General features: G+C 48.5%; 2 protein-coding genes across 4 annotated transcripts; both read left to right on the top strand.

The window, feature by feature from the left end:
- The first annotated feature begins 432 nt into the window (after positions 1-432).
- PRRG3 (proline rich and Gla domain 3) lies at positions 433-9,445 on the top strand. 3 transcript variants are annotated; one of them, XM_079123692.1, is made up of 4 exons: positions 433-695; positions 3,790-3,828; positions 4,885-5,045; positions 5,452-9,445. In XM_079123692.1, the coding sequence occupies exons 2-4, from the start codon at positions 3,822-3,824 to the stop codon at positions 5,977-5,979; spliced, it is 696 nt and encodes a 231-aa protein (XP_078979818.1). In that variant the 5' UTR covers positions 433-695; positions 3,790-3,821; the 3' UTR covers positions 5,980-9,445. The 3 variants fall into 3 exon arrangements, with proteins under 3 accessions (XP_078979818.1, XP_078979816.1, XP_078979817.1); XM_079123690.1 differs by lacking the exon at positions 433-695 and adding an exon at positions 875-963; XM_079123691.1 differs by lacking the exon at positions 433-695 and adding an exon at positions 3,612-3,696.
- Positions 9,446-14,424: 4,979 nt separating this feature from the next.
- FATE1 (fetal and adult testis expressed 1) lies at positions 14,425-27,590 on the top strand. The gene is made up of 6 exons (XM_079123959.1): positions 14,425-14,536; positions 22,258-22,392; positions 23,255-23,382; positions 26,157-26,263; positions 26,542-26,608; positions 27,383-27,590. Exons 1-6 carry the CDS (start codon positions 14,497-14,499, stop codon positions 27,512-27,514), a joined length of 609 nt encoding a protein of 202 aa, XP_078980085.1. The 5' UTR covers positions 14,425-14,496; the 3' UTR covers positions 27,515-27,590.

Genomic DNA, 27,590 nt, shown 5'->3' with positions numbered 1-27,590 from the left:
GGTAAGTGAGGAAGCCAAGGTCACTCAGTCATTGGCACAGCGTGGCCTCGACTTAGCCCTTCTTCTGCAGGCTCAGTGGAATCCCAGCAAAGCGGGGCTGCTGGCACGGAACCCCTCACTTCTGGGCGGGAACCTTGAGCTAGGCCAGCCAGAATGGCAGGTGAGTACGGGTTGGGGACCAGAGGGGGTTGGGCTGCGCGGGGACGCCTGGTGCGCCGGCCTTGGGTGCCGCCGCCTGAGCCCACAGCTGCTCCAGGTCTTCCGAGGGCCCGCGCCCTGGGTCACAACTTGTCCAGTGAGGTGGCCGAGGGTCCTAAGCAAGCCCCAGGCCAGCTGGCCAGGCCCCGCCCCCCGGCGGCACGGGCGGGGGCAGGGGCGGCGCCGGCGGAGTGGGGCGCGGGCGCGCGGTGATCGGTGCGCGCCGCCGCCCCTCTGGCCCAGCTTGCCGGCCCTCCCGCCCTAAACCCTCGGCCCGCTCTGGTCGTCCCCATCCCTTCTTTCTCTCCTGGCCTGGCGGCCTGGTGCGCGGTGCAGCGCGAGGATCGCGGCCTGGCGATCGGGGCACGGCGGTGGTGGCGTTCGAGGGTGGCGCGCGAGGCGCGGGGCGCGAGGCCAGACCTGGCACGGCGGGGTGTGGGGGGCGGGCAGCGGCGGAGACCCCAGAGGAGATCAGGGGCAGGCAGGGGGGTGCCGAGGTAATGGGCAGGGCCTGGGCGCCTGGCTGCGAGGGGCGGGGCTCCAGGCGCACTTTGGCCCTGGCCAGGCGGGCTCTGGGGCGCCTGGTGCCGCGGGAGGGCAGCGGGGCGGGGAGGGACGGAGAGAGGAGAGGGCTGGGCTGGGCTGGGGGGCTTGGCCGACGGGGAGCAGGTGGGCGGGGACAGGGGCCCTGCTGGAAGAGGCGCAGCAGCGAGGTGGCGGGCTGCGTGCGCAAACAGGGCGGCCGCCTCCTGGGCCCGGAGAACGGTGAGGCCGTTTGGGTTGGGCGCCCCAGCCCCGAGGGCACGGTTCGGTATCCAGGGCCACTGAGATGGGCTTGGGGCACTGTTGGGGAGGGGGGAGGATCTGAAGGCCCTGTCGGCCAAAGCGTTTGGGGTCTCGAGCAGACCTGGGAGAAGAGTGTTGCTGGGCCAGAAACAGGAGTTGTTGGCCAAGGTGCTGGTCACGGGCAAAGGTGGGCGAGGACAGGCACTTTCACGGTTGGCATGAGTGCCAGGGGACAAGGGGGCCCCAGAGTTTGAGTTTGAGCATAATTTGGGAGTTGCCGTGTCACTGGGTGGGTCGATGAGTCATGAGATTTGGAGATCACAGAACCTTTTCCTGCCGATCAGTTCTGAGTGATGGAAATCAGTAGGGCTAACATTTGGAGAAGTGGTTTGGAGGCCATATCTTGGGACACCAGGTGTTCTGGTGGCCACCAGTCCCCATGTGAGGGACTTTGGGAGCTGTGCGTCCCAGAGTGCTGTGATTCAGAGGCTTCGGCCTGGGGTGGGGTTAAGGAAGGTCTTTGTGGTGGCCAGCTCCATGCCTTCCTTCCTTTCCAGTCTGTCAGGATTCAACTGTGTTCCTGTGGGGAGTGGGTTAAAAATTCTTCCAGCCTACAAGCAGCTTTACAGTATCCACCAGGGGCAGGAGGGACATATACATGCGTGACTGCAGCAGCATACTCTGTCGTGGAGCCCTCGCGCTTCCTCACTGTTGCCATAGTAACTGCCTATTGATGGTGTATTTATAGGGGAAGAAACAGGCGCTAAATTTTGGGGAGGGAGGGGGAGGAGGCCTCATGGCAGGCAGCAGCAGCAGTGATGGTGGCTACAGAATTGCTAATGGAGTGGGCGATGCCATGTGAGCCGTTTTGGGGAGATCCTGGCTCCTTTGAAGCTTAAAAATGAGCTAATGACTTCTGCAGGTGCCAGGGTAACCTTCGCTTGGGTCCGTGATATGTGTGGGTGTGCATGCAGCAAAGTCTATGTGTTTGCGACAAAAGGTGGCTGTATGTATGCCATTATGTAATTTTTCCATGTAAAAAAATTAAAAACATCGCAGTTCCCTTCAGTAAGCAATGAAGCATATTTTTTTTTCTTTCTTCCCTTATTAGTTAAGGTTTTGCTCATTCTTTTCAAACCCTGACACAACAGCTCCATTTTCTTTCAACCAGAAAACCTTGCTATCAGGCTTGATAGCTCCACACCTCATGACATAGACTTTGGATATCCATAATGGAGGCAGAATTTTGAGATAATATCCCATCTTTGCCATTATAAACATCAAGCGATAACTCTCTCAAAATGGTAGGCCCATGTGTTGGCAAATTCACATTCATATGTCAATAGACTTTGTTGAGATTGTTGTAGGATTCAAAAGAGAAAGCCCCTTGACATGATGATACCACAGATAGCTGTTGGATGTGTTATTTTTCCTTTCATTGTGAATTTATCCGTGATTTCTATCCTACCTGTTGGCCAAGAGGATTAGAAGCCACAGTGTATGTACAATAGGATTCTGGAAACATAAATAGAAAACTGCACCAACTTGTAGGAGAGAAGCATATGTGCCTAACAGCTGGGCCCCAAGGGCACATGCGCCGAACTGTCAGTGTTAACACCGAACTTCCTGGCAGCCTAGGCAAAAAGGGTAGCATAATGGGTTACACAGCTCACATGTCTTGCATCCCCGTTAGTCATAAAACCCAAGCTTCTGCTTGGGGAGGGGAGCTGTGGAGATGATTGCTCCCAGATGTGGATGTCCCATCCAGTGCTCCAGAATACGGTGGATGAGTGTATGTGTGGGAATGTGAGTGTATGTGTGGGCATGTGTTGCAAGAGGGGCAAAAGAGTCATGCACTGTGCCCATGGGTTACATGTTGGCCAGATAACTCCTTAGAAGGGAAGGTGCTAGTTCATGTTAGAGGCAGCTCTTCTAGTTAGGATCTCGGGGTCGGGTGGGATGTGTGCATGCAAGTGCTGGGGATGGAACCCAGGGCGTTGCACATGCTACGAAAGTGCTCTACCACTGAGCTGCACCTCAGCCCTTTCTCTCAGTTTTGATGGTTTAAATCCACTTCTTGGTACTCTGTTGCAGTGGTCTTTAATACAAAGAGAGGAGAGATGCCTGCTTCTAGAAGAGCCCGGTTTTCTTTCCTCCCTGAATGTTGAAAATGAACCAAGCGGGTCGTCTGGTTCTGTGATTGTAAGAATATGACCGCATTGTAGGTGGAGGATCTGACCGTGCAGGATAGGTGTCTACATATGGTTACTGTAGGGCATTGGAGGTGGTTGTCCTTGTCTTAAGTTTGGTTTTCAAGGAATGTGCTTGTCATTAAGAGGTGACCTGGGACACTCCTCTGTGATCAGAATTATTTCTGAATTCAGGTCCTCCCTCTGTCGTCGTTCATTTACTTAACCTTGCTTAGCCCCTCTCCCCCTTCTCTCTGGGCTTCATTTCCTCATATGTCTCTGAGGTCCTTTCCAGTGTGAAGGCACAAGGATTCATTGAGGGGGTGAGGAAGGAAAGAGCTTCAGCCTGTAGGAGTTTTCCTTTTCTTAAAGAAAAAGGTCAGCCCTTAGGTGTTGTTGGGGGAAATAGCTGAAAGGTTTGCTTGGGCTCTGCTGGGCGGGGAGAATGAGAGGCAGCAGGAGGTAGGAATGGCTGCGTGGAGGGGCTGCCCCTCATGGTGTGCTGCTTGGATCTTTTGACCAGGTCAGTGTGGGGGATCACATTCCAGGGCCAGGTGGGTGCCCCACAGATATGTAGGTGTGATTTCACCACAACTCTGTTTTTCTCCCTTGCCAGGCAAGTGAGACACTGGAGCCTGAGGGAGCGTCATGGCAGGTGAGTTGCTCCTGGCCCAACAGAATGGGTTTCGGCCATGCCTCGGGGCTCATGGGAAAAGCACATGTCGGTTTTTCAAGTCATTCTCAGCTTTCCTCTCCCCAGGTGGCCCTGTGGCCCTTGTCCAATTGGTTGAGCAGCAGCTTCTCCTCACCCTGAGGCAGTCTTCTGGAGCATGTGCTCGCTTGGAGATGTGCACTCACCAGGTCTCTGTAGCACACTAATGTGACAGGCCATGGTGCCTGGAGAAGGGGACACTAAGAGGTGTCCCTCTTCTGGGTGAACACCAATAACAAATGTCACCTCTTATTTCATCCTCAAGTTATCCAGTTGTAGCTGGTTTGTTTTTTTGGAATAAATAGATATGGTTACCACCCAATTGCAGTTTTTCAGGAAGGGTATATGCCAGATCTACAGATGCTTAGACTTTCCACATAAACCCCACAGCCTCCATTACCAGGAGGTACTCTCAGGTTCCTGTGCATTTAGTCCCCTCAGCCTGGCTTTGTTCTAGAATGTCTCAAGTCAAGCTACTGATGCCAGGAGACCTGATGACACAGGTGGTCAGTTCAGGCAAATGGATGCCACCCTGGTGGAGTCCTATGGGATTACAAGTATGAGTCCTACCAGCATCAGTGCCAAAGAGGAACCAATTCTCATGACCAGGGCTCTGACTTTTTCTTTTCCTTTCAAGGTAAATGCAGATCCTGCGTATTTATTCATGGATGGCTACAGAACGCAAAATGTGTATTCTTTTTTGCTCCCATGCACTATAAACTGCCCTCTGTGTTGGTTCTCATTTTTCTCTGTATTACCAAGGGCCTGAACCCTGCCTGGACCATGGGATTCAAGATAGGAGTAGCATGGCATCACAGAGAGTCAACTGTTCCATCCCTTTTGCAAAGGGCCAACCTGTTCTCTGGGTGGAAGCCTGTGGCTTCTGGCTTCTGCTTGTGGCTGCTGGCTTTGCCTTGTTTCCCCCGCCAATTATGCTTCGGTCCCTGGGCTAGCCTGGGTAGCTACCCATTCAGGGCCTCAGTGCCGCTCTTTCCTCAGTGTTTCTGGAGGCCAAGAATGCCCACTCGATCTTGAAACGGTTTCCTCGTGCCAATGAGTTCCTGGAAGAGCTGCGCCAGGGCACCATTGAACGAGAGTGCATGGAAGAGATCTGCAGCTACGAGGAAGTCAAGGAGGTGTTTGAGAACAAAGAGAAAACGGCATGTAGTACCCTGGGGCTGGGTTCTGGGAGTGAAAGGACACTCAGGAACACCAGGAACAGACCTGGATACCTCAGCTGGGGCAGAAGCAAGGAAGAAAAGCCACCCCAGCCTACAGCATGTCCATTGGGGCCAGAGAGGAGCAGATAAAATACCCTTCCAGTTTTATTGCCTGATTTTGGGGGGCCTTCTCACATGGGAGCATTGTCTTTTGTGTTACAGACTCTCTCTGATGCATCTCCCAGGGCAGTCAGATGAGGAAGGGTGGGAAGGAGCCCCAGGCCCTGCCCAGTCTAGGCTGAGGCTTGCTAAAGGCCTCTGGGGTTGGTTTGGAGCATGAGCTTTTGGTGATCATCCCATTACATCCCATGTTCCCCAGATGTGAGTAGCACTTCTTCTTTTGCAGATGGAGTTCTGGAAGGGATACCCGAATGCAGTCTACTCTGTCCGAGACCCCTCCCAGAGCTCGGATGCCATGTACGTGGTGGTGCCCCTTCTGGGGGTAGCATTGCTGATTGTCATCGCCTTGTTCATCATCTGGAGGTGCCAGCTGCAGAAAGCAACTCGTCATCACCCCTCCTATGCTCAGAATCGGTACCTAGCTAGTCGCACCGGGCACAGTCTCCCCCGGGTCATGGTGTATCGTGGCACTGTGCATAACCAGGGGGAGTCTTCTGGTCACCGTGAGGCTGGGAGCACACCACAGGTGGTGCTGGGGTCTGGCCGAGGGGGCAGAGCCACAGTCCGGCTTGAGAGCACTCTCTACCTCCCTGAGCTCTCTCTCTCCAGACTGTCCAGTGCCACTCCTCCCCCCTCCTATGAGGAGGTGACCGCACCCCAGGAGGGCAGCAGTGAGGAGGCCAGTGTCTCTTATAGTGACCCACCCCCAAAGTATGAGGAGATAGTGGCCGCCAGCCCTGGTGCAGACAAGTAGTAGGCACATGTCCTGGCCTATGTGAAAGCCTCTCTCAGAGGCCTCCTGTTTTCTTTTCAACTTTTGAAAGACTGTGCCACCACAAAACAGCCTTAGCCTCCTTGTTGCCAAATAATTCCCTAACCGTGGATTTTTAGGAAGTCAGTTGTCAGAGATGGGTGGGGAGGGTGGGGGTCAGGAATACACACGAGGCAAAGCCCCCTGGGAAGAGCTACACACCTGAGAGCCCAGCTCTCCCCAAAGCCCCCAAACCCCCACTGTCCTGTCCTCCCATCAGGGACTGGCTTCTCTTAATGCCAAAGGAATCAGCCCATTTTGTTGATTGTGGCTGGAGCTGTGGGGCTGGCTGGAGACCTGTGTATGGGCCCAGAGGTGAGGGAGAGAAGCCAGCCCTACTGCACTGCTCTTCCTCAACAGCTCTGTGCTTTCTGTCCTCTCTTATATTGTAAGAGCAGGACAAGGATTTCGCAACAACAAAACAAAACATGTAATAACAAAGATGAATAATGAACAAAACAATAGCACCTGGGCCATTCATAGAAGACAGTTCCGTGACTGCACCCCCATCCTCCTGACCAGGTCGAGATGTCTGTATGAAGGATGCAGGGTAGGGGGCTGGGTAGCAGAGCTCCTTCCTGCAAATTGACCAAGGGGCCCGCATGAACTGTGCCACCCTGTTTCTGGTGTGCTTGACCTTCCCAGACCTGTATACCAGCTGTGTTAAAACCACTACCCACAGACCTGAGCCCACTTGCAGTCCAGATGCACTTTGTCCTGGGGAAAACTCATGCTCCTGACCCTGCCTGTGGAGCCCATCCCCTCCCAAGCGGCTGGGCTGCAGACTGGGACCCATAGCTGAAGTCTTCTCCCTGTGTGATTGATTAATCCATAGGACAGTTAAACCCGTGAGGTTGGTTTTCTCATCATGGAGCTCTCTGGCTTTGAAATTTTAGAATACTTCCCTTTTTGTGAATAGGTGCATTGAACTTGAACTTCAGATTGATGATTTCTCCTTAATGATGGTGCCCACCTGAGGAGAAGATTTCAAAGTGTCTCTTTTTCAAAATTTTTTTGTGTGAGAGCCCATGAGCTGGGGTTGAAGGCTGTCCAGGGTTTACTCTGCCATGGCCAGGTGCTGGTCCATTTTCAGTGAGACTTTGGACAGCAGTTGGGCGAAGGTGACCTGCTCTGTAACTGTGCCAGTTACCATGCAAAAGACACTGTTGATATCATCTCTCCCCAGCCCATCACCATCCTCCTGACTGCAGTGCCAAATCATTTTTCCTCTGTGGTGCTTTAAAAAATGTAGCAAATTTTTTGGGGCCCAAAAGAGTGCAGATCAAGGGTCTATTGGCAACTGCAGCAGTTTAAAGCCCATTGATAACAAGCTTCCTTGTCTAAACAGCTCTCCAAGGCAGGCATCCCGGGGATTCATTCCTTGAATGCACCTGCCTTGGGGCCACAGGTGATTTCTGGAGGCCCCATTCAGTCCTGGGGAAGTCCCAGGAGATGTTCACAGTCAGGAGACTGCCAGCTTGGCTAAGCTGATCCTGTGGTATGCTTTCCCATCCTTCCCCCTTCCTCACAGCCTCAGGACATTGACTGAGCTAATGGTTAAAGCACCATGGAGCCAGTGAGGCTTGTCTTTAGGGGGATTCTTCTAGAAATGTGTAGGTTTCTCTGAGGGCCTATTGTGCCTCTGATGTTGAGTCTCAACCTGAAGAGTCTCCTGCCAGTTGGTCCTCTCTGCTTCCTCTCCCCTCTCCCCAGAGTTCTCTAATGCCAGAGATGCTGACCAGGTGGCATTCCAACTTTCCTGCCTTCCTCTTTCTCTCCCCTGGACCACTAGCATTGCACTCCTGCCCTTCCTCATGAAGGGACTTTTGGCCTGAAAGGTCCCTTATTTTTTCAATGATGAAAACTGGGACCAATTCCATTCAGCTATGCTGGAGGAACTGGAGAAAACCAGAAGCTCTGGGCCAGCTTGTTTTCCCAGGATTTTCTCAAGCAGGTGCCTAAGTGTGACCTGGGAGCTTGTGAAAAGAGTCCTAGCCTATTGTGTCTCCCCTTCCCCCCACCAGGTAGCAGACCGCCAGGCATGGGCTCCGTGGACCAGAGCCAGGGGGATTATGCCAAGGAATGCCCACTGCCCATGGCATCTGTTGAGCCCAATATCTTGTGAGACTGGGTGGAGCCAACAGAGAGAGTGGGAAGCAGAAGCCTGACACTGGCCTGTGGAGGGCAGCATGTGTTTCTCTGGCTGAGGACTGGTTGTGGGGAGAGCCAGAGGCAACTCCTTAAAGCCTGTGGTCTCTGGTTCAGGTGCTTCACAGTTTTTCCAGGTGGGGTTGTGCCAAAGGCTCTGGGATGGTTTTTGCATCATATAGTAGAAAAAAGACTGTAGAGTATACACAGTGGGTAGAACTCCTTGTGGTGCACACTTGGCTTTTATGAATGCCCTGTACATATCTTTTCAAATCGTCTTTGTATGGGTGTTGATTTGATACAATGCTAACACTTCAGTAGCCACATTTCTGTTGTTTTTGGACTTGTGTGTGTGTGTGTGTGTGTGTGTGTGTATACACACGTATGCATGTTGCCTTCTCTCATTGCTTATCTGAAACAATAGCCGGTGTGCGGCTATATTTGTACCAGGAGGGATCCGGTCTGAAAGAAGGAATGTCCCCTCCTAGGACTGGACAGCCTTGACAGGGCCCTGAGTGAGGAAACCAAGATTAACTGTTGGAGCCCCCCCCACAAAGTCATTACTTTCTGTCCCCCACAAAAAGCTTTGGAAGAAGATGAAGGAGTTTCACTCTGTGGGTCCCCCACTCATGCCCTTTTGGCATGGTGCCCCTGCCTTGGCTCCTGCTCTGTGGGCAACAGCTGAAGGAATTCTGAGCACTCCTGGACATTTGTGTGTGTGTGTGTGTGTGTGTGTGTGTGTGTGTGTGTGCGGAAAGATGTGTGACTATTGACTTTGGGAATGGTGGGGTTAGTTACATAGATATTTTTCATTAAAAAGAAAAGGCTTTAAAAAGTTCCTTCAAATATGACTGTCACTCATTTTCAACCAAAAACTTTTTAAGACTTTTTAAAACAAGAATTGCAATCCTGTCCCTTCCCCGTTGCCCATCACCTTGGGTTTTCAAAATGAAAGCACAAGAGAAAGAGTAGGGCGCACAGGTGCCTGGCGTGTGCACTTCCCCTGCACAGCTGCGTTGCGCCCTGGCTGAGGGAGATGCAGTGCTAAGCAGTTGGACCCAGGAGGCCAAGGCCTCCCTTCTACTTGCCAATCCCACTGCCATTAGTGTGAAATCCATAGGGTGCTTTGGAAAACAGGAATGTGCCTGATTTGATGGACAATGTCTCTCTCTCTCTCTCTCTCTCTCTCTTTTTTTTTTTTTTTGGTAGTCCAATGGAGGAATTCAGAACAGGAAAGTGTCTTTTTGTTAAGTAGTTGGAGCCAGATGCTTCCCCTCTCCAAGTGCATGGAGACTCCCAATCCCCAGCCAGAGTGGATCTTTTGACGACCAAATTTTATCCCATGAGACAAAGAAAAAAACGCACTGCCTCTAGGTTGTTCTTTTGTCCAAGTGAGAGCAAGATGATGGAGAGAGGCTCTCTGACTCACCAAGGCTCTTTCTAGAACAATGTCTATGCTCTGGCTTCTGTGTGTCCACTCATGGTCAAGGCTGAACTGCTTTTCAGCTTGACAAGGGATGAAGCACCATTTCAGGACTTCTCTGGTTCAGAAACAAGCACACACTCCCCACTGAAGTCTACTGATACTAATCAGTATAATTAACTAATTTAAAAGTACTGTAATTAGACTGCTTGCAGCTACCATAAAAGCCCATTAATTTGAAGCCCACTAATTCCGAACTTAGAGAAAATCACAATTTGAGGTAATTCATGATAGCTGCGATTCCTGCTACATAAAACATTTGAAAGATACTTCCTGTTGGTCAATTTCCAGGGTCTTCTGTGTAAGAGGAATCTAGTTTAAAATGAGTCCCTTTTTCAAAAGAAAGGCTCAAGATATTAAGGATCCCTTCACTGTGCCTTCAGCTTTGGGGTTTAGCATTTCTTGTCTGTAAGGTTCCTTCTGTGTAGGGTGATCCCTTGTTCTCTCTCCATTGTGGGAAATTTCAGCCTTTCACTCCACTCTTGTATTTATCCTCTGAATAACATAGTTTGTGAATTTGACTGCAATTTTAAACACAAGTATGTGTCTTTCTAAGTATTCTGTAAAGCAGATGTTGTGTTTGCAGACTGGCTGTTCCCATCATTCGCCCCCAAATATTTAAACTTCGGGAGCTTTTCCTTTCACAGGCTGTGGGCGGTGAGTCTTTCTCTAGCAGGAATTTCTCTCACAAAGATAGCCAAACAGCACACCCCCTCGGGCTCAACGCTCAACAGTTGTTTCACTGTACTGCTATCTGCCCGCTGAACAGTGCCTGCCTTCCTCCCGCCCTCAGCTGAGCATTAGCACAGATACCCAGGATGGGACGAGTACCCCAGCTGCTTTTGCCTCCCAATCTGTCTCCTCTTGCAGATGCCACTTTCCCAGGCCTCAACACACCTGCTATTTCACTCTGTAATTGTGAACTTGTGACAGTGGAAACCCTGGTATGTGCAACTGAGCTTATAGAAATGATTCCTGTGTAATGGCTTAATTTTGGTACCACTTTAAATTGTGCTCATATTCATGTGTTGACCCGTGTCAGCTGGGAAATCTGTGCATTCAGTAATATGTCAGGATTTCACTGGATCCTGGGGGCAATGAACAAACTTGCTTCTGACCTCTCTCTAGCTCTCACTTTCTTGCTTTTTGTGATTGTCGAGCTTCGCTGTTAAGTTTTGTCTCTTTCTGTACAAGAAGATAAAGAATAAAAATAAAGAGCAAACAGTACCCACTTGCATCCTGTCCTGATCCATCGTGTATCCCTGATGGCTTCCAAACTTCCATGGAGTATGGATGGCTGAGGGCCAAGTGTGTTTGTCCAAAACAGCCCGAACAGTTTAGGAGAGAGAAGCAGAGACGCCCTGGGTCCCAAACTTGGTCCCATTGTTGTGTCCAATGATCTTTCCCATCCCCCCATGATGAAATCAGTAAGATCTGTCACAGATCTTGGTTGACAACTTCCTTGCCACTTTGTTCTTTGTTACTAACAGGCGTCCCTTGCTAGAAGGATGCCCTGCTCGGTTTCAGAGTTGGAAGAGGGCTGGGAAGGAGTCTCCCTGTGTCCTCTGTGGGTGGGACACAGTACTTAGGCTTTTCCCTGGCTGGTCCCTGAGTCCTGAGGATGGCAAGAGTCAGGGACTACTCAGAGGGAAATGATGCCTCAGCATCCATATGAAAGAGATTGGCTCTTGCCCCAAAGACCATTAGCAGTTGGTGTGGAGCCAGATGGAGGAACGGAGTTGTGGAGACCCCCAGTAATGGAAGTTATTAGAGGTGCTAAGGATCAAACCCAGGGTCTCATGCATGCTAGTCAAGTGCTCCACCACTGAGCCACACTCCCAACCTTCCCAGTAATAAGAGCAATCTGCCCTTTAATGGGGCAGACCCTGGCAGCAGTGGGACAAATGTAGTGAATTCTGGGGCCTCATAGAGAATTGAATGTGGAGGCCAAATGCCAGAAATGGCAGCCAGAGACCTTGGGTTTCATTTGTATCTCAGGCTGGCTTAGTTGAATGAAACCAACCTTCTGGGCATATTGAGAAGTCAAAAGAAGGCCCATCAACTGTACCCCAGCAAACAGATTGGGTCACATAGTATATGCAGATTTTGAACCTTAGTCTCTTTTACCAGAGACCAGTATTCTAGGTGATTACTTAAGGTTCCAGGCTAGTCCAAGCAAGGAAGCTAATAGATAATGAAGCTCCAGCCTTCCAAAGCCTCCCTTGGGACACCACCCAAGGCATTGATCATTGTCCCCTTCTTAATCCAGCACTATACCATAAGGCCACAGGTTCCATAACCAAGACACTTGAATTGCTTATAAAGTGTGAGGACAAATCAGGGGCATGGTCTTAATGGAGTGATGGTAGGGAAGCAGACACAGGGCATCAGGTGATAAACAAGGCCTTTGCTTCAGGGGTGCGGCTTGGGAAAGGTGAGGACCCTCTTCTCACCCTTTCCCTATCTGCACATCCTGCATTATGGCAAATATGTCGTAGCAAACGGACTGGAGTGGGGGATTGGGAGGACCCATGAATTTTGCTTATAAATAAGCATAGCCAGCATTTATTGGGAAGTCAGTGTGTACTGGACCCACACATGGATTTGCTGACAGTCCTTCCAAGAACATCATGATGTGGCATTTATAACCAACTCTATTTTATACCCTAGAGAAGTAAGGTCAAAGAAGGCATGCCACTCGGCCAAGGGCACAAAGGAAGGAAACACCCATCTCATGAATGCAGATCTAGCCTGATTGTCCCACTCCAGGCTACTCATATAGCACGGTGGTGTTCATTGAGAGAAGGGTCATTTTATTTTATATTATTATTATTATTATTATTATTATTATTATTATGGTACTGGGGATTGAACCCTTGGGCTGGGCACTTAACCATTGAGCCACATCCCCTGCCCTTTTTTATTTTTTATTGTGAGACAGGGTCTCACTAAGTTGCTGAGCCTGGCCTGGAACTTCTGATCCTCTCACCTCAGCCTCCTGAGTCACTGGCATTACAGGCGTGTACCACTGCACCAGGCTTAGAAGAGTCACTTTACTTTGCTGTGGTTTTGACTGTCCAGTGCTCCAGCATTTCCACTGACTCTCCCTGTCAACTGTTAACTCCATAAAGGCATGGATCACTGAATAATTTTTCTCACCACTTCTTCCCCAGAACACAACATGGTCCCTGGCTTATGGTAAGTATTTAATTAAAAACATATAAAAGCAACTGTGTTGACTGATTATATTCTTCAGTCAGAGCCCAAGCTCCATGCATTAATTTGCTAGGCTGCCTTAATGGAGTACCTCAGTCTGTGGCTTAAACAGGGAGTTATTTCCTCAACATTGTAGAGCCTAGAAGTCAAAGATCAAGGTTTGTGCAGGGTTGGTTCCTTCTCAGGCCTCACTCCTTAGCTCGTAGACAGCTGTCTCCTTCAGTTTTCACTTGGCCCTCCTTCTGTGCCCCTCTGTATCTCAATCTCCAGTCACACTGGATTAGGGCCCACTGTAATGAATTCAGTTTACTTTAGTCACCACTTCAAAGATCTTAGATCCAAACATTAGACCTCAACATACGATTTTTGGGGGTTACACTATTCAACCCAGAACACCACTTAATGGCAGGCGCTGTTTTTGTTGCCCCTTCCCCCAAACTTTGCATATCACACACACTCTGCAAAAGTGATAAAGGTGGACAGAATGGCTTCACTGAGATGATGGCAAAGACAGGAACCTTGCCAGTCTCAAACCAGGCTCCAGAGAAGTTTCAGCCCTGCCATAGCTGGAAGGACCTGAGACAATTGTCAAAGGTTCCCAAAGGGTCCATAGGTTTGGGAAAGTAGAAGTAAGTTTCAGAGTAATTTCCCCAGGGTCCCTCTGTGGAAAGTAATATGAGAACCCAATGCCTGAAAAAATAGAATGTTTGTACCACTTGGATTATTTGTATAGATAAAACATGTTGTTTTGGGGAATCACAAGACTGGCAGCTCCAATAACAGTGACTTTCAACAATTTCTCTGAAGATCTGAAACTGTGATTGATTCAGTTTCAGCAGAATTTGTGTGCTATAAAAATAGAGACTGGGTAACATTTCATAGCAGGCTGGTTGCACTGAATCAGAGTAGCCCAAGTGGGTGGGTCAGTCAGTATGGATACCCCAGGGTCCTGGGACTGACAGGGAATACAGGGATCTGTCAGCCCACAGCACCAAAAGCACCCTGCAAAGACCAACTTCTCTCTACTTGGCCAATCTCACCTTGCACAAAATTTCCCCTCATGCTGCCCTGGCTTCTTCTGTTTCCTTACCAATCTGATGGGCTTTTGGGGCTACAGATGGGTGTTTAGTAGATACCAGGTCCCAGCTCCCTGAAGCACTGTTCAGAGCTGGGAGGAGGGAGGCATGAGATGAACCATATTAATGATGCACATTGAATATGATGATAGGGAAAGACCAGTGGGGCTGGGTATGGAGTTCTCTGGAGAAAGTCATCCTGAGGAAGACATGGCCAACTCAAATGAAGGATGAGTAGACCTCAGCCAGGCAAAAAGCACAGGAGACAACTAAGCCAGGCAAAGGGACAGCATGTGTAAAGGCCCAAGGCCTAATGAGCCCACCATGTTGTTGAAGAATCAGAGGAAGCCAGAGCAGCATGAGGGGAAAGTTCTGCATGAGATGAGATTGGCCAAGTAGAGGGAAGGCAGTTTATGTGCAGCCCTTTTGGCCATGCTCAGAACTGCCATCTTTACCTTAGTGATAATGAGAGGCCACTGAGGGGTTCTTCAAGGAAGAAGAGAAAACCAACAGGCCTGCTGACTTACCAGGTGGAGAATGGTTGCAGGAATCACCCATCTACTGCCATGGAGGTCAGGTGAGTGCAGTTGTTCAGATAAGAGGTGACGATGAGAGAAGACAGAAATAGATTGGTGACAAGGATTTTGCTCCAACTTTGGTAGGCAGCAGGACCATTCGATGGTTTAAAATACAAATCCAGGTACCTCACCACCTTGGGCCCAGGGATGTGCATTGTTACCAAATTTTCCAGTTGATTCTTCTGTTGGGGATCTTTGTTATATTTTTTAATATGCTTTTCTTAGTTGCAGATGCACACGATACCTTTATTTTATTTGGCAATTTTTATGTGGTGCTGAGAATCAAACCCAGTGCCTCACAGGTGCTACAGAAGAGCTCTACCACTGAGCCACAACCCCAGCCCCTGTTGGGGATCTTTGGATAACACTGGAAGGAACACTGAATTCTAATTTTAAGAGGCAGAACCATGTAAGGTGGTCGATTGGATTGGGAGGAGGTAGGGAAGAATCCCAGATGATCCTCAGGATTGGGGAGTCAGGCAGTGGGGTAGATGGTGTGGCCATTCAGTGGGAAGGATCTCTCTAGAAAAGAAGCAAATGGAGGGGAGCAAAAGACCTCAGGTTCGTTTTGGATCACGTCAAGTATGTTGTGTGGAGGGTGTTTGACTAGAGCTGAGGAGAAAAATCAAGGCTGGAGCAGGAGAGATCAGAGTTGAACATGATACAAAGTTGACCATGTTACCAGAAAAGACCATAAAGGAAAGCTTGAGTGTGGCAAGTGGGGTGGTCCTGAACACCAAAGAAAGAGTTGGCTCATTGGCAAAGTTTGGTTTCATTTGAATAATTGAAGAATTCAGACTAGAATGCGTAGCAGGATGTCTGGAGGTAGAAAACTGGAGACAGTGTGCATGGTGATGACGATGCATTCAGGGGCTGAGAAAGGACTGTAGCATGGGGTGAACAGACAGGTCATCCTCCGTAACCAGCAAGAAGTTCTTGTGTACTGTGTAAAATTCCTAGCAGTTCATGTGCTTCATGAACTGCTTCATGTGCTTCCTAGAACTAACTTTGTTCTAGGAACCAAGTGCTTCACATTCCATGACTACTTACCTACCTTTTTGAGGCAGGATCACAGCAACACAGAGAGGCCAAGTGAAGCACTAAAGGTCACACAGCTAATAAGTAAGGATTTAGGAGTGAAACCAATGGCTAAGAATGGTGGTTGGCAGCATTGGGCTCTGATGCACCCGACCCTCCCTGATGCACACTGTCTGCTGGCATCTGCCTTCCAAGAGTGAAGGGCAGGTCAGAGTAGAGAGTGGGTTTGAGGCATATTTGCTTAAACTTTCTTGAGTCAGCTCCTCCCTGAGTTTTCCTGTTGGTCTAGCAAAGAACCTGGATTGTTAATTCATAGAATGACCTTGGCATGCTGCTGAATCAGTGAACTGGGGCAATCTGGCCCACTCTGCTCTCCTAGCTTTTCTATCTGTGAAATGGAGGGATAACAGGAACAATATCCACTTCATAGTAGGAAACACTTGTCATGAGCTTCTTAACTCTCAAGGCTGCATTTCTCTCCTTGGGCCTTCTTTTCTCCTCCCCTCCAACTTCTTTTTGCAGCTCAGCAGGGGCAGCTGCTGTTGACATTTTTGAGCTGGTCAGTGTCTGAAACTTTGTACCACTTTTTCCACCTCCTCATCATTATTGGCCATTTTCCTGCCAGCTCTGAAGATCCTGATTTTTACATACACATCACATTTCAGTCACTGGCCACGGAAACAATTGAAAGCAGATGCATTTCCATCTGAGGAATAAGTCACCACGTGGCCAAGGCCCAGGGTTCTGCAAGGTCACCTTCCAATTTCCTTCCTGGGATTCAGGGAAGAGGTTCTTCTTCATTGGCTTCAATAGTACCTTGGATATTGTGACTAAGTTCCCTGGTTTCTCAGGGGATTTGGATGGTGGAATGCTGTGCATAGGCAGGTGACTGAGGCTTTCCCGGTCTCTGAATGTACTGCCAGCATTTGGGGAAGGATTCTTGAGCCAGCAGAGAGGAAAGGAGGAGAAAATAAAAGTAGCAGACAGCTAGCTGGCTACCCCAGGGGGTGATCTCCCTGTCTCCTGGCCTCATATTCTCAAGACTGTTCTTTGCCTCACAGACATGCAATCCTAGGTTACCCCTGGTGCAGTCAACCCCAACCATTGCCCTAACCTTGGAAGCTCCTCTGGTGTGGCTGAAACAGCCCCTCCCCAGGGGGACTCCTTAAGTGCTGTTCTGAAGGAACCCAGAGATGCAGCAGAATTGCCTCTGACCATGAGCACCGAGGATTGGGCTTTTGGGAATCCCTTAACATCTTCAGAACTGGAAACTTTGTCCCCACTGCTGGTATGTAAGCCACCACACCAGGATTTCCACCCCAGGCGAGGACGGCATTTCTATCAACCCACACCTCCAAGAGAGTGAGCCAGATATTCCTATAGGTGTGCAGTGGGAGGTTGCAGGAGTCCAGGACAGTGGTTGGGCCAAGTGTCCCTTTGGCCTCCTCTTCTTAGGTTGGCAAAGTCCCAGAAAATACCCACCATATTCCCAAAGAAGCAGATATGACCACCACACAAAGGTCCTGCTACTGTCTCCATAGATCCATGGACTTCCTTCCTGTATGCTTGGTTCTAACTGCCTACTAGAACAAAAGCTCTGTAGGGACAGAGACTTTGTCATTATCCCTAGTACTGAACAGTCTCATGTTGCTTTAATTTATATGGCTTTAATCATGGATAAGAATGAACATTGCTTCATGAGTCTTCATTCAGAATAGCCATACCGAATGAGAAGAGCCCACATCTCAAGACAGAAAACTAGAAATCAAGGTTGCCCTGTTCCCACTGGAAATCAGTGAGGTCCTAATGGCTGCCTACGTGGTCTTGTCACTTTCATTTCCCTCCCTGTGCTCACAAGGTGGCCTTCCTTCCCTGGACCAGCTATAGTCCCTGCAACTTGACCCCATGTCCCTCTGTCTGTCCTTCCTGTCTCATGAAGGCTATGCTAGTCCCCCTTCCCCTTCCTCTCTGGCAGGGGTGGAGTCCCTGGGGCTCCAGGGATGACCTCAGTACCAGCTGCTTCCAGGAGCAGGAAGGAGAATTGTTTATAGGTCCATAAGCTTCATTTACAAGCTGAGAGGAAGCTCCTAACTGCCTGCAGGATCCAGATGGTGGGCTAACTCACTTGAATTTGAGGCTGTGGCTCTTTGAGACTGGGCTGAAGGCAGGGCTTAAAAGCAGGAGTTTATTGTCCCCAAAAGCTTTTGGACTTGCTGGTTTTTTTTTTTTTTTTTCTTTTTTCTTTTTTTGTACCAGGGATTGAACCGAAGGGTGTTTAACCACTGAGTCACATCCCCAGGCTGTTTTAATTTTTATTTTGAGACAGGGTCTATGTTGTTGAGGCTGACCTTGAACTTGGGATCCTCCTGACTCAGCCTCTCAAGCTGCTGGAATTTCAGGTGTGCACCACCACAACCAGTTTGGACTTGGTTTCTAGACTTTTTGGTTTGGATGACCTCTTACAGAGAAACCCAACAGAAAAAATTGGCAAGAGCAGATGACTGTGCATGAAAAGAGGCTAGGGTCTGCTTTGAAGCTCAGGGAGACCCCAGTATTCTCCCTGAATCCATGAAACACAGCTGGAAACTGTGTTTTAGTTCAGTCTTTCATATGAAAATGGGAAACTGAGGCTCAGAGAAGAAGAAACTACTTACCAAGATGTCATAGGAGTCACTCTCGGGTGCACTGACCCCAAGCCGAGGCATCTGCTCCCTCCACTGTGACTGGTAAGGGAGGTGGGAACAGGGAGAGAACATTGCCAGTCTGAGAAGACAGCTTGGCTATCTTACTAACTGGAAGAGGCTAGTGATATGCAGGCATTGTTGGAGGTAGGGGACCAGGTAGACTTAGGGCAGGCAGAGAGACAGACAGACACAAGGGCAGACTGGCAGACTGGCAAGCAACAGTCTGTGTTGAGTTGGATGCCTGCTCTTTGGGGATGCTGGATGCCCTCTAGGTTTCAGCCACAACTTGCATGCAATTAAATGAATGTGTTTTGTCCCCAGTGGAGGCTGTGCTCAAGATCACCTTAGGAAAAAAGTTGTTTCCTTTGGAGATGCATGGCTTAAAGGGAGGGAGAGCTTTCACCCCATCCCTCTCTGTTAATAAAACAAATCTTATTTTAATAAAGATCCAAGCCCTCCAGCAGACAGTTCACCAGAAAGAATTACAGAAGATCAATAAACAAATGAAAATTCGCTCCAGTTTATTCATAATTAAAGCAATATAAATTAAAGCTACAATGAGATAGATATCATTTTTCATCCATCATAATGATGCTTTTTAAAAAGTTCTGTAATATCTTCTGTTGATAAGACTATGAGGGAACAAGCATTTTCCTTCTTTCCTTCTTTCTTTCTTCCTTCTTTCTTTCTTTCTTTCTTTCTTTCTTTCTTTCTTTCTTTCTTTCTTTCTTTCTTTCTTTCTTTCTTTCTTTCTTTCTTTCGTTTTTTTGGTACCTGGGACTGAACTTAGGGGCACTCGACCACTGAGCCACATCCCCAGCCCTCTTTTGTATTTTATTTAGAGACAGGGTGTCACTGAGTTGCTTAGCACCTTGCTGTTGCTGAGGCTGGCTTTGAACTTATGATCCTCCTGCCTCACCCTTCAGAGCCTCTGGGATTAGAGGCATGTGTCACTGTGTCCAGCTGGAACAAATATTTTCTTTTTCTTGGTGGGTCCCACATTGTTCAGCTTCCTTGGAAGGTATTTTGTCAATACAACTCAAAATTGATCATCAATGCACATGCCCAGAACCTCTCCATTTGACTTCTGACCACCTACTGACCAGAATACATATGCACATGTATGCAAGAGGTGTGTCCAGAAATGCTTAGCTACACTGTTTATAAAAGCAAAATGCTCTAAGCACTCAATATGTCCATGAGGCCATAGCGGAAGGAGGCAGTTGCCCTGGGGTTAGAAGAAATTTGATGAGTTTGACATGGGGAGATCCCCAAGGCACCCTACTCACTTATAATGGAAGTTGGGGGACAGTGTGTACCTCAGATATAAGATTTCATTTGTGTAAGATCTCTGCATGCTACAAAGATCAGACATGCATATAAGTTACATGAGCTCTAGATCCCTCTTCCCAGGGGTCCCTGACATAGAGATGAGAAGAGATTCCTGACCTTCACCTCAGGAAAACTGCCATTGGAGTGTTGGTTTCTGCAGTCCACTGTGTGCACTTAGTCACGGGCCTCCTCCTTTAATCAAGCACCATGTAACACTTGATAGATCTCTCTCTGCGCCCTACCCTTCAGGCTCCCAAGATTAGCACACCAGATGGTGGAGGCTTCTCAGAATGTCGGGATTGCAGTGGCTGGGGTTGTGGCTCAGTGATAGAGTGCCTGCCTAGCTCAGAACAGCATAAAAATTAAAAAAAAATAGATAAAATAAAGGTATTGTGTCCATCTACAACTAAAAATATATTTAAAAAAGAATATTGGGGTTGCAAGTTTAGGCTTATTTCCAAAGGAAATTCTGATGTAGAAATAATTATGTAAAGTTAATATGTTAGAAGCATACTAAGGGACAATTTCAAAGTCACACCATAGCAAACTCTCTCTCACCTCCCAACCTTCCTTGGCACCCAATGCAAGAGGGGTGGGCAAGCTAGTGGGGTGAAATGCCGGGTGACACTGGGGAATCCAGGAAGTCTCTCAAATCTCTTTTCTTTGCATAGGTGGAGGATTCCTAAGCCACCAGGGGCAATGCCTCCACAGGCACTTGGGCCTGGTGTTTCTGTTCCCACAAAGCCTCAGTGAGGCAAGTCCAGTTGGCAGCCAGACAAGAATCTGGTCTGGAATCAGTAGATCAAGGTGCTGTGCCTAGCCAGTGCCAGCACTGTTTGCTCTGCTGACTTCTGAGTGCTTCTTTCAGTCTAGCCACTTTCTAGGGAGGGGACCATTAGTCCATTGTCCATCAGGGAAAAAGATGCCCAAAGAAGAGAAATACTTATCCGAGGTTAAATCTTGAGGTCTTGGGGAGGATGAACAGGGCATAGGATTGCCAGATAAAATACAGGATATCGAGTTCCATTTGAATGTCAAGATAAATTATGAATACATTTTTAGTGTAAGCATGTCCCAAATGTTGCATGGAGCATAATAGTGGCACTAAAAATGATTTGTTTATCTGAAGTTCAAGTTTACTTGGTGTCCTGGATTTTTATTTGCTCAATCTGGTGATCGTGGCTGGGCAGAGACATATGGCTCCAGCTTCTTGGACTCCTAAATCCTAGTGCATACACAGCAGTTTCTCTGCTCTTAAGGTGGCCCTCCAGAAAGCTCAAGTTTCACTGCAGCTGCTCAGCTGGAGTGGGAAGGGAAGAGCTTCTTTATGCTCCCAGGAATGCAGGCAGAGCCCATGTGAGCTCATCACTGCACAGGAGGGGAGGGGTGGCTCGGCAGCCCCACGGTGCCACCCTCTCTCAGGTCTTGGCCCTTCCCTTTCCTTTTCCTTTCCTTTCCTTTCTCCCTGTCTTCCTTCCTTCCCTTCCTGTTCTGCCTGCTTCCTTCTCCTTCTCCCACCTGACCCCAGCTGTGCTTGATTCCTTTTTACAAATAGCCCCCTCTTCCTTCAGGGGCTCTGGAATTGTTCCCTAGAGCCCAGGCTTGACCATTGGTAGTTGTGTCAATCAGAGGAAATGGAACCAACAGGATGTATGTGTACATGCATAGGCATATACAGATAGATTGGAAACAATTGCCTCACGTGACTGGGTCTGGAATCTGTAGAACAGGCTGGAAACCTGGGCAGGCGTGGAAACTCAAGTTCTGGGGCAGAATTTCCTCCTCCTCAGGGAAGTCTCAGTTTTTGTATTTAACAACTTTGAAAGATTGGTCAAGGTCCAGCAGCTTATTGAGGACAATCTGTTGGACTTCAAGTCGATTGATTGTAGATGTTAGCCGTAATTACAAAATACCTTCATAACAAGGCCTAGAGTAGTATTTGATGGGCTCGCTGGGGACTAGAGCCTGACTGAGGTGACGCCTCAAGAAGGTGTAGTGGTGTAATCTACTTGTAGGGAAACTGAGGAGAATTAAGCCTTAAACCAAGAACGCAGGGCCCACGCTCCTGTGGCAGCAGCAGGCCCCTCCTCTCTTGCCCTTGGTTCTCATAGCTCCTGACCAGGCTGACTCAAATCAGGACAAGGCCATCTCCCTTGCCTGGGGACTTCAGACTGGGGGAGGCAGGATGTAGTGTGTTCTACAGAGAATCCCTTCTGATAGAGTGATGCAGCCTGGATTATTGGCCAGAGCTGGACTGACAGAGGTCACGATGCACTTGGGACTTGACCCTGCTTTGGTCACTGACTGACTCTCAGATCCTGTACCAGTCCCTGCCTCTCCTTAGAAATGATGGAGGGTGAACCCCAGTTGTCCCCCAACCAGCTAAATCAAAGGTTGTTGAACCAGAACAATTCTCATAGACAAAGGTTCTGAGCAGTATCTCTTCCCCTAAATTGCTTACAAAGTAGCAAGAAAGAAGGACATGGCCCAGCCAGCAAGATACAGTAGGAACATAAAGTGCCCAATCCAAGGTCTGAACCCAGAGAGGGAGTCTGGCTCCACCCGCCTTGTCCGGGTATATCTTCCTTGAGCTCCCACCCCTCAAAGAGGTGGTTATCCGGGCGTCTCCTCTGTGTCCTAAAGATTCACCCTGTGAATCTTTTTAGCCATAGCTTCAAGTGAGCAACTGGTGGTGATGGCAGGAGGGCCCCCTAGCATGAAGGAGGAGATAGAAATGTGCATAGCTGAAGAAGTGGGGCCTGGAAGCCATGGGAAAAGCCAAGAGCAACTGGTGATAGCAGGTGAGTATGCTTTAAAATGCCTCCTTGCATATATGGGCTATGTAGGCATCTACACTTGTGCATGTCTGTGTTGGAGAAGGTGCGTGTGCATCTGGGTGTGCCCTTATGCATATGTGTGTGTGTTTGCATGCATGCATACTCAGGTGTTGTATGCAGGTTTTGGAGTGTTTGTGTTGGGTTACAGGAAGCTGTGGGACTTGATCAAGAGATGATGATGTAAGCCTTTTGTAGCCCAAGAGGGAGGAGGGTGGGAACAACATGTATGATTCCTCTAACTCCCTCCATCTCAGCCAGCACTGTGTCTATTGCAAAACATTTGGAAGGCTTAATTTATGAATCAGTTAATTCTTTCTCCCAATCCTCTCTTACCTTTTCTTGTCTTTTAGTCAAATCCAAATCACACAATCTAGAAGGTGCAATGTTTGTGTTTGTTCTTAAAACATCTCAAGTTGCTTCTCCTTGCAGCTGTTGTGCTCCCTGTTCCCTAGGTCTGCTCTTTTCTGGAAACAGCCTGTTTCTACCTGTTTGTCATTTATGAAGCTTTCATTTCTCTGAATTTGCACTGATGGGTTGTTTTCTCTTTTGTACTTCCCACTTACTCTTATACATTGAGGTCTGGGATCTTGTGTCTTGCTCATTGCTTACTCTCTCTAGTAACCTAGGTCAGAACTTGACCTTAAGTAAATCCTTATTGAACTTTTGAACAAATGAATAAATAGGTCTGGGATCTGCGGTGGTGAATGGGTCTTGAGTGAATCCTAAGAACTTTGGTGACCTTGTCTTCTTTCTGGTGTGTCTTATGCCCAGGAAGCCCTAGTATAACTTCTATGGGTGTTCCTGAGGTCTCTGTTCTTCTCTCTAGAAATGATGGAGCATGGATCCTGGTCACTAGGTGCTCCACAAAGGCGACAGAAGTTGGAACCAAAGGCTTCTGGCTCTTCTGCAGGCCAAACAGTTTGGAGTATGAGTGCCACTCGGCCCAAGAAATTGGTACTGTCTGGGATCCTGGGCGCATGGTGACTGGGTTGGGGTTTTCAGTACTGGTTATAGAGGTTTCAACCTGACCATGGTAGATTGAGCAGGGCCAAAAGTTGGGCTTCCATATCCACAGGTCCTGCCTCTGTGAATTCAACCAACTATGAATGGAAAATATTTGGAGAAAACTGCATCTGTACTGAGCACACAGGCATTTTTCTTGTCATTATTCCCTAAACAACACAACAAATATTTACACAGTATTTACATTGTACTTGGTTTTATAAATAATGTAGAGATGATTCAAATTATGCAGGAGGATGTACATAGCTTTTGTGTAATTACACCATTTTGTATAAGGGGCTTGACCATCCACTGATATTGGTATCCGTGGAGGAAGGGGAATCCTGAATTTCCACTGCGGGTGAGGGGAAGTTTTAGAAAAATGGTTGCTATATAGTGGCAAAAGTTAATAGCTAGGAAAAGGCAACCAGGTTGAAGAAAAGGGAGAAGTGATTATTACAAGGACTCACGTTTTGCATTCAGTTCTTGAAGCTATATTCACCTTGGATGAGGAAGTTTTAGAAAAATGGCTTTATTATTTTGTTGCAAAGATTACTGGGAAAAGACAACAAGGTTGGAGAGGGAGTGAAAACTGACTGTTCTAGGGCATTTCCTGAGTCTTGGAATTCTGTTTTAAATCCTTTCACATTCACTATGGGTGAAGGAATATTCTAGAAAAATGGCAGCTACATTGTTTCAAAGAAAAGGCAGCCATTTGGCTGAGGAAGGAGAAATGACTGTTGTAGGGTATAGCTATAGGATTGGTTAAGTCTGTAACCAATCCTTTAAGCTATATTTGGATGAGTGAGGGGATGTTTTCAAAAAGTAAAAGTGGTTATACTGTTATAAAAGTTACTGGGAGAAGGCATCAAGTTTGCAAAGAGAGGGAGAGCTGACTTTCTAGGTAAAGGATCACAAGGCTGAAATGGTTCACTACATTGCCTCTAACAGAATATCTAACAGTCACTCATAGTTATTTTGCCTCAAATTCCTCAATTTTTTTGTCTTCCTGATTCCACTCTATTGGAAAATCAAAGGGGTGGTCTGAAGATTGTTTTTGAAGATGAATGTAAGCAAATCCGCTTTATAGTCCTAGGGTTTCTCTGTCATTTTCATGCTATTTTGAAGCTTCTTAAGAAGATCAAATATTATGAATATGAATACTGTTCACAAAAAGTCACAGCAGTATCTGTGTGCTCCTTTTGAGAAAAATACATTTTGGATTATTGAAACCAGTGGAACCTAGTGGAAAAGCTCCTAAGAAAGTTCTTTGCATGGAAATGACCTCACTTTCATTTTAGTGTTGTGCAGATCTTTCCCAGGTGACAGGTGAGCCATAGTTGTCTGTTCATTTCTAAGAATGAGGCCAACAGAAGAGGTAACCCAGACCTCTGCACAGCTGGCTAAGGTCCGCCAAGTGGTAGGTTGAACTACAGCAGGGGCAAGGGACGGACTGGCAGGTGGTGTACTCTTAAGTGCCAGAACAAAGAGAGTTTTATTTTGTGGCAGTGCCATCCCAGGCTTCTTGTTCATTTGGCTCAGGTTTTGGCTTGGGGTAAGTGCCTGGCTGCCAGCCAGGTGAAGTAAGAAGGGTGGATGACTGTTTCATGCACAGACATTTAGGTAATGTACCTAGTTTCTACCTCTGTTCTTGAGACACCCTCTACCAGTTGTCCCTGCAGCCTCCAGGCCTGTGTACTGCCAGCCGGGCCTCTCCAGTTGGCAGCACCCCATCTGCTTCCCACCCACATGGAGGCCTGCTTGATGCTGGCTTCCTCCTTGGGCACTTTCTGCATTCAAAGTTGTGTTAAGCCCTTTCACTTCCTGTTGTCATCTTATGGGATTATACTGTTTTACTGCCTTCACTGTTGCTTAGTGAAGTCTTAAGAGGAAGTGGTATGAGAGGCACATAGTATAATGGCTAAGAGTGTAACCTCTGGAGAAGATTGTCCTAGATTTGGATTGTTGCTCTTCTATTTACTGTGGCAACTTGGGCAAGTTGCTTAACCTCTCTGTGATTCAGTTTCTCCATTTTTCAAAATAAAATGATAAGAACATCTGTTTCACCGGGTTGCGATGAAGATTCAATGACTTGATATTGGTAAGGGCTTAGAGGATGACAGGGTCCATAGAAGGAAGAAAGCTAGAATTGAACCCAGGCAGGCCTGCCATCAAAAGGCCAATTCTGCTTCTCCACCCCACAGTACTCTTCAAAGGATCCAGATACCCTGATCTCAAATATGCACTTGGGAGTCATTATCTGACGGATGAAAACAAAAGCTCCAAGAATGGCTGGCCTTACCTAGGGAGGGAATCTGTGGCTTCCCTGTAACCAGAGTGCTGGCCTTAGCTCCCTTTCTTGCCATGTGTTCTTGGGAGTGAATGCACCTTACCAGGCCTCAATTCCTGACTTGGAATCTGAGCTTTCACATTCTACTTCAGTAAGTTGCTTGGATTCTCAGGTAATGTCTGCCTACAAAAGTTCTGGCAGAGCACTCTGTCACTGCTCTTCCCTTGCTACAGCATGCAAGGCCAGGGCTTCTGAGGAACATGGTGCATATAGAGGTACCCAGGCTTTCCTAGTGGTCTAAAGCAGCTAACCCTTGATTCCAGAGGATCAGGCACCAATGACCCATGTGGGATACACCATCAGATCTTGGCATAGTGTGGGGAAGCTGCTTACGTGGAACTGAGAAGATGACTTGGAGTGATCTTCTTTTCTGTAGGGGCACCAGATGCAGAAGCCCAGGATGTCAAGAGAGTCAGGCCATGGTAATGCCCATCCCCAAGAGTATCCAGGCAGTTTTCAAGGCATGAGGTTCCATTATGAACGGTAAGAGCAGAGAGACTGGTAAGCAGCCTGACTGGGAAGGAGTGTGACTGCTTGAAGTATGGGATTCTGTTGCCTTCTGGCCTTTTGGGACCTACATATACTCTTTGGTAGGCTGGACTGGGCTGGCTTCCAACCCTTGGACCTTCTTTACCACAGGCTGGTAGTCATTGTCCAAGAAGTTCCTGAACTTACCTGCTTCCTCTCCCAGATTTTCTCTTTGCCACGGCCTGCCTAGGCCATCAGAAACTCCCACCTTCTGTCTTTTGTTTTTCCCATAGCAACCCAGAAGCAGAGATTGGCCTGGAAGAGCTCAATGGACTGGAGATGGAAATCATGAGAAGACAGGTGAGTATTTGCTCTAAGAGAGCCACTTGGCAGGTGGAAGTGGCAACAAGGCGCATGGGGGTAGGGAGCCTCAACAGCTATTAGCAAGGCCACACTTTTGATTTTCCATCTTCCCTTGCAGCACCCTGGGGTGAGGCGAGGTTGGGCTCCCTGTTTTCCTTCCAGGCCCACTGCCTCTTGTGCTCCAGCTTGATGCTTACCCTCTAACCTCCTCTGTCTCTGAGCTGGGACAAGGGAATCAGGGAAGAAGAAAGGAGGGGCAACAGGAAACAGAAGCATGCTAGAGCAATACCAGACAGTGATGCTGAGAGGTCTGCAGAGGGATAGCCTCGCTGAAAACCAAGCTTGGGTCTTTTTAGGAAGAAGTCCCTGGAGTGGGAGAAGGAGGTTGGAGGAGTACCTGTCCTGGTGGCCCTCTCAGGCCCTGAGTGCCACCTCATCCTGAGGCCCTCTCTCTGGCTCTGTGGCTGCACTCACACGTGCCCACCCCAGGTTGGAAATCCCCTTTCTTCCTGGCTTCCCCTGCTACAGCAGGGGCAGACTGGCCTCTTGCAGAGAACTGGAGTGAACAGAGAGAGAGAGAAAGACAAGGAAGTTGGCCCTGGGTCCTGCTGGGCTATGTCAGGCCTGCTGCTTCTCACCCGGGGGCACTTGGGCCTGCTAGAGGGCAGAAAAACTACTTATTGTTTTAACTTCACACTCCCCTGCCCCCACTGACATGCCTCTGGCTTTCTGGAAGAACCCGCTCACCATCCCCTTTTGGTCCCGCCACAGCTGCACATGATCACTGGACGTCTGCGTGCCCTTGAGGACCAAGGCGCCACCTGGCGGCACAGGGAGGCTGTGTTCTTCACCCTGCTGGTGTCTGCCTGCATCGCCAACCTGTGGCTGTGGATGCGCCAATGATGCTTCACAGACCCTTCAGCACCGCCAGAGCCTCCACTCCTTCCCCTCTTTCCTTTTCTTCCAGGGCTGCCCTTGC

This window comes from Sciurus vulgaris, assembly GCF_902686455.1.
Source record: "Sciurus vulgaris genome assembly, chromosome: X".
Lineage (NCBI taxonomy): Eukaryota > Metazoa > Chordata > Mammalia > Rodentia > Sciuridae > Sciurus > Sciurus vulgaris.
This window is presented reverse-complemented; position numbering and strand designations above follow the sequence as displayed.